Source organism: Felis catus, chromosome E1, assembly GCF_018350175.1.
Source record: "Felis catus isolate Fca126 chromosome E1, F.catus_Fca126_mat1.0, whole genome shotgun sequence".
NCBI classification, from domain to species: Eukaryota; Metazoa; Chordata; class Mammalia; order Carnivora; family Felidae; genus Felis; species Felis catus.
Genome location: NC_058381.1, coordinates 46,623,273 through 46,633,660, shown reverse-complemented (window position 1 = coordinate 46,633,660; position 10,388 = coordinate 46,623,273). Strand labels below are relative to the sequence as shown.

General features: G+C 54.2%; 1 protein-coding gene across 2 annotated transcripts; it reads left to right on the top strand.

Annotated features, from left to right (window-relative positions):
• The first annotated feature begins 7,257 nt into the window (after window positions 1–7,257).
• On the top strand, window positions 7,258–9,883 carry GH1 (growth hormone 1). 2 transcript variants are annotated; one of them, NM_001009337.1, is given in 5 exon segments: window positions 8,186–8,245; window positions 8,495–8,655; window positions 8,867–8,983; window positions 9,143–9,304; window positions 9,580–9,848. In NM_001009337.1, coding segments are annotated over 5 exon segments (651 nt in total). In that variant the 5' UTR covers window positions 8,186–8,235; the 3' UTR covers window positions 9,781–9,848.
• Window positions 9,884–10,388: the final 505 nt, after the last annotated feature.

Here is a 10,388-nt window from a genome sequence, read left to right as displayed (position 1 = left end):
CACAGGCTTGTGACATCTATGGGTTTGGAGTGGGTGAGAGTCTCTCTGGGCACAAATGTTTGGGCCCCTGTGGGCCCGTGGGGTGCGGGAGAGGATGACTGCCATAGGGCTCACGGACCTCTCCCGTGCTCACGGGCTTCTCTCTGAAGGCCTGGCTGGGATCTGTGGACATGCCTTCCATCTTCCGTTAGCTGGGCCCAGCCTGGAGAAAAGCTAACAGCCCTTATTGGCGGGCATGCCCCCATCCTGCCTTCTCTTTAGCCCACGAGCAGCGCTTGGGTCCTGCTCTGTAGGGCAGGGGTCTCAGCCCTGGAGGAGCTTGCCCTCACCCACCCATCCCAATCCTACTGTCCTTTAATGCCCTCCACCTACAAGAAGCCCTCCCAAATATCCCCAGGCCCTGCCCCAGCCCTGTTACTGGCCTGTGCTGCCCATGCTGGCCATGTTCTCCAGATAAATGAATCCCTACCAAGCCTGGAAATTTTGTTTTTAAGTTTGACCCAGAGCCATGCAAGAGAGAGATTCCTAAAGAGGGATGCTTTGCGGTGGTGAAGTTTGGGGGTCCTTCATCAGGTGACTCCTTCAGCCTTTCCCAGCACCACATCAGAGGTCCCCTAGGGCCCCAAGCTCCCCACAAAATGATCCCTAGGGCCCTACAAATTAGGGCCCCGACCTGCCAGCTGCAGGAGTGGCTGGGAACAACTCCCAGCTAGGATCTCAGGTGCCATTAACCTCTATGTGCAAAGCCAGGCCTCGCTCTACTTCCTGTTGACCTTGGGGGGACCCTGAAACGCCTCTTTGCCACTCATGCTCTGGCTTCAGGCCAGAGAAATCTCTGCCCCCAGGGTGCTGCCAGTTTAACTGGAGAACCAAGCCCAGCATGTGGGGGCCAATAAGGGCAGCCATCAATTTTTACTAGCTTCCCCCTGGAACTCCAGGTAGGGCAGGGGGCTGAGGTACCTGGCCCTGGGGTTTCCAACAGTCATTCTTTGCATCGCTCGGTGGTGCTCCCTCAAAGCCATGCTGGGCAGGCCAGGTAGGGCCCTCTCCCTCCCTGGTCTCTGGGCTGTCCGAGAAAACTGGTTTGTTTTGGCATCTGCCTCCACTGAGCCAGAGCCCTTCCTCTCCTGCTGCTTTGCATAGGGGCGCTAATTCTGTCCTTCTACCTCCACGAGGGACCCTGGCAGCCGGGCTGGGGGTGGGAGGGAGTCTTCACTTCTCCCCCAAGCAGGGTCTCCCCCAGCCTGGGGCTGCCCTGAGTCTGGGGAGGCACTGGCTTTACGAAAAGACTAATAGTTCTGAATAACTGAGTTTCCGTAATGCTTTGCAGTACTGTTGGCAGGGAACTATTCGAGCAGCAAGGCCTGCCTCTTTCCCCAGACACCCCTAAAAGGTATCTGCCCTCATGGTTATGATGTAGAAGACCTCCCTGGCCTGTTTTTCTGTCTTAGGTGCTTGTGCCATGGGTATCGCCGTCTCTATCTTATGGGTCCCTGGCCCCCAGAACTGACTGAGGCAGTGGAGATGAAGCTGGATGATCCTGGTGGGGATGATGAAAACCCCGGGTCTCAGTTGCTTCATCTGTAGAATGGGAATCATCAGAACTTGTCTGAGAGAAGGGCGTTGAGCCAGATGCTGTTTTTTTTTTTTTTTAAATTGTGCTATGTAGTAAAATTGACTATGTTTTCTTTCAGTGTACAGTTTGATGAATTTTAGCACATGTGCAGATTTGTGTAACCCCACCGCTGTAATCAGGATATGGGATGTGAACCAAAATCTTTTACTGGGCCCCCAAAATACTTATATAATGAGCGCCTCTTAAATGCCAATAAGGTTGTACTGAATACCTCCATATTCATGTACGTACCCTTGCGTGAGCCCCAGCATAAGCCTGGAAGGAGGCAGCATTATCCCCATTTGGTAAATGAGCAAATCAAGGCCCAGGAAGATCACAACTGGCCAAAATCACACAGAGACCTTCTGACTCCAAACCTGGCATTCTTTCCGCTATATCACAGCTGCCTCCCTCGGAGGACTTTGCAGCACTGAGACCTCCAGGGAGGAGAGAATCCTGGGACAACTCTGGCCATCTTTAAATATTTCCCATTGTTCACAAGTCTCAACACCCTGAAGGACCCACTCCCTTCCCAGCCGGGCTGGAGATCACGCCATTGGGCCATCCTTCCAGGGTGCCAGCTCTGGGCGGCTCCTCCAGGCCTCCCCCTCCCCAGAATACAGCCCCAAGGTGCCTCGGTGGGCACATGCCCCACTGCCCACTGGGGGAATCCAGCCCAGTCCCTCGGGGCCCTGGTGCAAGCATAGGCTGGTTCCTTCTTCGTTCTAGCTTGACTTCCGGCCTTTATCGACGCAGGTGCTGCTAGGCCTGGGGTGCTCTGACTCAAGGGTTTGGGTGTTTTTCCAGCAGAATCAGAGGTAAGAGAAAAACAAAACAAAATGTGAAAAGCTGCCACTGTTTGAGTGTCACTGGCAGGTAGTGTTTGTCCCTTAGCAGGTGTCTGGGTCTTCTGTGAAGGGCCTCAAAGGCCATCTTGGAACACGGGGTTTGGGATTCCCAGATTCTGTCCTCGAGTGTTCTCTTTAGATGACCCCAGTGGCTGGAATCAGAGCCCACCCCTGTGGAATTACCAGATGTGTCCGGCTTGCCACAGTGCTCCTGGTTCTGGCACCTTCCGAATCTGCTGGGGACTCAGCTGCCAACAAAAACAGAACAGCAACAGGGGCACCTGAGTGGCTCAGTCGGTTAAGCGCCTGACTTCGGCTCAGATCAGGATCTCAGGGTTTGCCGGTTCGAGCCCCGCATCGGACTCTGTGCTGACAGCTCGGAGCCTGGAGCCTGCTTCAGATTCTGTGTCTCCCTCTTTCTCTGCCCCTCCCCCACTCGGACTCTGTCTCTCTCTGTCTCAAAAATAAACATTAAGAAAAAATTAAGAAAACAAAAAAAAAGCAACAAACCTACTTGGGATACCTCAGCTGCTCCTCCAGCTCCAAAGCCTTCACCTGGAAATGTCGGTGACTCCACAGAGAACAAAAATTAGCTAGCATTAAATCCTGAAGATAGAGTACAGGGTGTTAAAAACACATTTAGAAGGATCCTAGTGCATTTCTCAAATTTAAAAAAAAAAAGCCAAAAAAAAAAACAAAAAAAAAACCTCTTTCTCTCTGACCTAACACCACTTTCTCAGATGGCGAAAACAGGGGGGCAGGGGGGCAGGGGGAGGCGGTGCTAAACACCTCGTGAGGACCCGCTTAGGGCTCGGGCACAGCAGGTCATGAGTCCGTGCAGAATATTTGTGTGGACTTGTGATCAGCATCTGCGTACTGCCTTGCCTATTTTTTTTTTCATTTAAATTTTTTCATGGATGTAGTGCCGTGCATTGCAAGACCTTGTACTTTTTATTTATATTTTTGGCACTTGTTATTTGAATTCATTCTATGAGGAGGACATTGAGACACAACGTGGCCCACCTTACCGTTTCTGGGTGGGTGGGCGTTTGGGTTCTTTCCTTGGCATTGTCTTGCATTTGCATTCATTCAAATCCACCTAGCACATGCTTGTCGAGTTCCTGGGTCTGGGGCTGTGTCCCCCTGTCAGTGCCCCCCTCTCCCCAGGCTATTCTCTCGTCTCTATGTCTTGGCTATTTCTTTATGGCAGTTTTCACAAGATGAAATTTCCTTATATATTTTACCATTATGTATTTGTTTGTTTCCTATTGTCTCTCTTCCCCGGGTACTATAAGCTTTAGCCAAGAAAGGATCATGTCTTTCATTCATCAGGGTATGCCCATCTGCCTGGTACAGTATCTGGCATACAGAAAAAGCGACAACTACGTCTAGAACCAGGTAATGCACAAAGAAGAGTGGCAGTGAACGAACGAGTGGATGAGAGGGATGAATCCAGCTTCAAAGGGTTTGCAGTCCCATAAGGGGGCTAAGATGTTCACAAATAAGCATAGAATAAGGCAAAAAGAGTAGAATGATTTCCAGTGAAGGGCACCGGTCAGGAAAGCACCCCAGACTTCCCACAGCTGCTGGACACAGCCGGGTACTTACTGCTTCTTTTTCAATGGGACTGTCTCCCTGGGGAATAGTCCCCAAAGTGGAAATGACTTAATAGGTCCAGTTATGTAGGCTGTTATGCACTTCTAGATGGTTCAGAGATCCTCAACCAGTGTCAACAACAACCTTATCAACCCACAGGAGTGCCCACCCCCATTCGACCCCCCACCCCCAAGCCCTCCAAGGCCCTTCCTCCGTGCTTGGGCCCTCTGGCAAACCCAAGGGTCCAATGAGATAAAGGAAGTGAAAACGTGATGTACACTGAAACGTGCAATACACATGTGAAGGATGATGTGATTTGGTTCATTAAATCGGGCTACATTGGGTTGTTTTTTCTGCCGCTTTTCTTGGTGTCCGTGGACCTCATTCTGGGGTGAAGTTCCTTCCGTTCAATTCCCCCCAACTTCACTGAACATCTTCTGAATGGGGACTTGACCTTACTCTGCTGGCTTTGTGCTGAGGAATGTTCTGTCCACGCCCCACAGCTCCACTGTCTCTCCTGGATGAGAGTTCTAAAGAGTTCGTGCTGGGGGGTGGGGGCACGGTGGGGGGGACAGGGCGGAGATAGGGGCCTTCAGCAGCTATCACTTAGAGCAGAGAAACCGTGGGAAAACCACTCTGTCTCTTTGAGTCTGAGCGTGTCCTCATGCGAAATGGGCCTTCCAGCTCCTATCAGCCAGTGCAGAGCCTGGCATACTCAGGAATAGTGATCCTTTCCCCACCTCCCCTGACGAAGCCTTTGGGAATCCCCACATAATATTCTCTAGAGCCCTTGACCCAACGCTGAATGATCGACCGGTGCTCAGACTCATGCTGGAAGTAAAGAAGAGGTGGAGTATGTCCCAGGGGCAATCCCAGCCTCCAGCCTCAAGGAAGGCAGCACAGAGTTAGTGGATGTCAAGTGACCAGAGTGGGGGGGAACGGAAAAAATGGCCACCAGTCCCTCTGAGGCTATTTCTACAGCCAGGGTAAGTAAGACCCCCAAAAAGTTGGCCCCACACCCCACGGATTGAACCTCAGAGGGGCTCCTGAACCCTGAAAGAAGCCGCTTTTAGATCAGAAGCAAATCTGTGAGCTTCCACAACAAGTACAGAAAACTCCAGATTTCAATTCTGGAAATAAGAAGGGCTTCCAAACACACTGAATTTCTCAGATTCCAAGATAATGGGCAGTTCATCCTGAGCCTTTTTCGGCTGCCCCCAGAGATGCTAATCATGGCCTCTTCCCTTCAGCCACCATGCAGAGGCCGTGGTTGGACAGTCTCTGAACCTGGAGAAGACAGAGGGTTGGCCCCGTGGTGCCCCAGGAAAGGATGGGTGACCCCCCAGCCCTGGAGGGAAAATCCCAAGTCCATAGCCTTCAGTGCCTGCCTCTTGGGTCCAGTGACTGCCACCATGGTAAATCTTTCTGTAAAGGTGTATCCCCAGGGACCCCCAGAGTCCTGTGAGCCGATGTAGTTCTGGGGTCAACAGAAGTTGGTTTGGTGAGAGAAGACACTCCCCGGATCTGGCTAGTTCCACCTATTGTCAGCAGTACCCTGCCTAGGCAGAGCCTCAGCCACCTTTCACCTGTGCCCACCTTGTGTGCCTCTCAAGCAGTCCCCAACTTGGGCTCCTGTACTCTCACTCCTAGGGGAGGTCTGAGGCTTCCCCCCTGGTCCACAGTTCACATACAAGTCTCATTAGCTAGAAACTGGTCATGAAGGGTTCCACATCAGTTCCCCTCCACAGGGTGGAAAGATGGGGGTGGGGAGGCAGAAAGCTGTGTGGGGCTCAGAGAGCTTCCTCCATTTCCCTCCCGGCCCCTCCTCTCTGGTAGAGCTGCAAGGAGGAGGGGAAAGCCTTCTCCATGCTCCCCCTCTTCTTCAGGCCTATAATTTTTCTTTTAAGTTTATTTTCAGAGAGAGAGAATGAGTTGGGCATGGGCAAAGAGAGAGGGGGACAGAGGATCTGAAGCAGGCTCTGTGCTGACAGCAGAGAGCCCAATGTGGGGCTCAAACTCTAGGACTCTGAGATCATGACCTGAGCTGAAGTCAGACGCTTAACCGACTGAGTCACCCAGGTGCCCCAGGCCTATATCTTTAATGACAGCCCACTCTGATCCTTCCTCTGTCCTGCCTGGAGAATAGCTCCATGGGTCCCAGTGCCTTCCCTAGCAGATAATGAATCAGGGCACCGTTGGACAATGGCTCCAGAATGATGGATGAAAAGGAAGCTGTACCCCAAAAATGGGAGGTGGCAAGACGCAAGCACTCCCCTTCTGGGCCATGAGGGTGTGACTTTTCAATGTTAGTTGCCAATACCGTAACCAACGGCCCCTAGAAGGGTTTCCTCATTCACTTGTTTATTTTCCCACAGGGCAAGTGCTAAATGTTCTTAGACTCAAGGAGTGGAAGGTTTAAAGGGAGGGGAAATGTGTTCTCTCCCACTCTGAGCCCCGGGGGCGATCTGATGCTGGTAACTTGTGGATGCTGCAACGGCCCCAACCCTGGGCACCGGGGGGCTGGAGGGCAGCAGTCCTACCTAGCCCTCCTGGCCCCAGCCTTGCGCTACCACTTGGTCTCCAACATGCACCCCGAGTCTCTGAGCCAGTCTCACCTGGGAAATGAGGGGCAACAATCTGCCTCTTAGGGGGAGGACGAAATGAGGCAGAGGGACCCTTGGGATTAGGGGCAGGATCCCTGGATTCAGAGGGATTTAGAAGATAAAATAACTGAGTGGCCCACCCAGTCTGCTGAGGAGAAAGGATTTGGGATGATGCAACATGGGAAGAGCAAGGTTTGGGAGGTCGGCTTTGGCTGAGGCAGCTCGTGCAAGTGAGCCTCGGTCAGCTCCTCTGTAAAATGGGGTGGTAATAATACCTCCTTCATGAGATGGCCGCGAGGGTCAAATGTGACAATGCATGGGCATGCTGTCGCACCCTCATGAGCTCTATATGAATATTAGAAGAAAGGGGCGCCCGGGTGGCTCAGTCGGTTAAGCATCTGACTCTTGGTTTCTGCTCTTCATGATCTCATGGTTCATGAGTTCGAGCCCCACATCAGGCTGTGCAGTAACAGCACGGAGCCTGCTTGGGATTCTCTCTCTGCCTCTTTCCCTCTCTAAAAATAAATAAGTATTTAAAAAAAAATTTTTTTTAAGTAGAAGAAAGACTAAAAGGAGCCTAGGGTGGCTGGGGAGATCATCTTTCAGGGTGCTGCGCCTGGACTTTCAGTGCTGGGAATGAGACCCAAGCCCGCATGGGCTCTTCTGATCTTGAGACCCTCTGATGGTGACTGGGTTGCCAGGGGGAAGTTCTTGTGGCCCGGGTCTGTTCCTGGGACTTCTGCTTCTTGGTTGGCATCTCTGTAGCAGGCTCGAGGAGCAGAGTGATGTCTCTGGTTTTGGTCCTCTGCCTCAGCCACCTGGAGGAGCCCCCACGGCAGAGAAATGGGAGGGCAGTGCGGGGTCGAGGCCAGCACCAGCTGCCTTGGGCCGGACCAGGTGGTCAGATGGTGGTAAAGGGTAGGGGGATGGTGACAGCGACAAAGGTGGCAATCTGGGACTGAATTGTGCCCAGAAACCTCAGAATCCATGGCTGTTCTGGGCTCCCTTTCCCCAGACGCACATTCTGTCTGGTAGATGGAGGGGAACCGTGCAGGGAGGAAAACAGAAATAGAGAATGAGGGAAGGTAGCGCAGCTCTCACGGCACATCCAGCCTGACATAGCCCCCCTTTTGGGGGCCGGGGTGGGTCCTCCTCACCCGAGTGGACAACCCCCCGGTGGTACCTGCCAGAACGCACCTGAACTCAGGCTACTCCCTTCTGCCGCCTCCCCCTTGAAATGAGTACAGATCTGATGTTCTCTCAAGCTGAGACCCTGTGTGCACAACCCTCAGGGCCGGTGACAGCGGACAGGGGAAGATGGCAGGGAAGGCCTGGGGGACGTGACCCCAAGAAGAGCGGGAACAGGACAAGAGGGAGGAGACTCTAAATTATCCATCAGCACAGGCCGGCCAGTGGCCCGATGCATAAATGTATAGAGAAAATAAGTGGGGGCGGAGGGGGATAGAGAAGGGACCAGGGTATAAAAAGGGCCCGCAAGGGACTGATTCCAGGATCCCAGCACCCGGCTCCCCAAACCGCTCAGGGTCCTGTGGACGGCTCATCCCCAGCTGTGATGGCTGCAGGTAAGTGCCCCTAAAATCCCTTTGGGTTCAGTGTATACTGAGGCACAAGGCGGTGGCCCGGCATGTGGATGGGGACACTAACCCTGGGCTTTGGGGCTGCTGAATGTGAGCAGAGACATCTATGCCCAGACATTTGGCCAAGTTTTAAATGTTCTCCGTCCCCGGTGGGGGGAGGGGAAGGGCTGACGGGGAAACAGAGGCCTCTTGCTGTCTGGGCCACGGCCTCGCCCTCCGGGTCCCTCTCTGTAGGCCCTCGGAACTCTGTGCTCCTGGCGTTTGCCCTGCTCTGCCTGCCCTGGCCCCAGGAGGTGGGCGCCTTCCCAGCCATGCCCTTGTCCAGTCTGTTTGCCAACGCCGTGCTCCGGGCCCAGCACCTGCACCAGTTGGCCGCCGACACCTACAAAGAGTTTGTAAGTTCCCCGGGAATGGGCGCCGGTGGGGGGGGGGAGTGCAAGAAGGGGTGAATATCACCCCTGGGACGTAATGGGAGGAAACTGAGGAGCTCAGGGTTATTTCATCCAAGTGAAGAGACTGTCAGCTGAGCACAAACTGAGGGAGCTTCTGAATGAAGCAGTGATGAGGACCGTGCAGCTGAGACCCGGGCGGGCATTCTTTCTGCAGGAGCGGGCGTACATCCCGGAGGGACAGAGGTATTCCATCCAGAACGCGCAGGCTGCCTTCTGCTTCTCGGAGACCATCCCGGCCCCCACGGGCAAGGACGAGGCCCAGCAGAGATCCGTGAGTGGCCAGGGGCGCCCGGCCAAGGATCAGGGGCCTCCCTCGTCTGCAGGAGTCAGGCCCTGGGCAGCCTTCTCCCCGGGGCCCAGGGTGTGCAGGGAGGCAGGCGGGAGGCCCCCGGGCAGAGGCTGGCGTGCCCACCGCCCCCTCCATCCGCAGGACGTAGAGCTGCTCCGCTTCTCTCTGCTGCTCATCCAGTCGTGGCTCGGGCCCGTGCAATTCCTCAGCAGGGTCTTCACCAACAGCCTGGTGTTCGGCACCTCGGACCGGGTCTACGAGAAGCTCAAGGACCTGGAGGAAGGCATCCAAGCCCTGATGCGGGTGGGGACCGCGGCGCTGCGGGTCCCCTCCCTGGGGCCTGGCGGCAGCCAGGCTGACTTAACTGAGGGGTGGGGGCTTGCGTGCACTGGGAGAGGCCGCCCCTTTCTTTGTAGTAAACAGTCCAGCCTTGACCCCTGAGAAAGCTTACTCGTTTCCCCACCTTGAATCCTCCGTGCCCTTGTTGGAGCCCTGGAGGGGAGGGCCACCCACAGAGGGACAGGGAAGGAGCAGTGGCCAAAGACTGGGCCTCTCCGTCCCTCCTCCCCTTTTTGCAGGAGCTGGAAGATGGCAGCCCCCGGGCCGGGCAGATCCTGAAGCAAACCTACGACAAGTTTGACACAAACTTGCGCAGTGACGACGCGCTGCTCAAGAACTATGGGCTCCTGTCCTGCTTCAAGAAGGACCTGCACAAGGCTGAGACGTACCTGCGGGTCATGAAGTGTCGCCGCTTCGTGGAGAGCAGCTGTGCCTTCTAGTTGCTGGGCATCTCGGTTGCCCCCTCCCCAGCGCCTCCCCTGACCCTGGAAAGTGCCGCTCCAGTGCTCACTGTGCTTTCCTAATAAAATTAGTTGCATCGTATCATCTGAGTAGGTGTCATTCTATTATGTGGGGCAAGGTCCAGGCTGGGAAGACAGCCGCAGGCATCCTGTGGGGGCCGACTGGGAATGATACCTGACCTGATTCCTCCTGGGCTAGAAAGAAACCGACACATTTATTCCTCTCCATCACACATCGGGTCCCTGCCCAGGTCTGAGGTCCCAGCTCTCTGGGCAGTCATAGGTCAGGAGCACCCCCATCGAGTACCTGGAGGTGTTCCTTTCTCCCCCGCGGGCACCACAACACCAAATCTAGCCCCCAAGAGCAGGGAAAAAATGGAAAGCAAAATAAGCTATTAAGTACAGAGGCAAAACATCCCAACATGGGAGAAAATTATGGGAGAAATCCTAGAATTACTTTTGTGCACAAAGTTGAAGGCGAACACACAGTAGACCCACCTACTCTTAACAAAGGGGGACAATGCAAAATGGCTTTGGGACAAACAGAACCAGCCTGTTTGGGATCTGGATGGTGGCAAGGGAAGTGG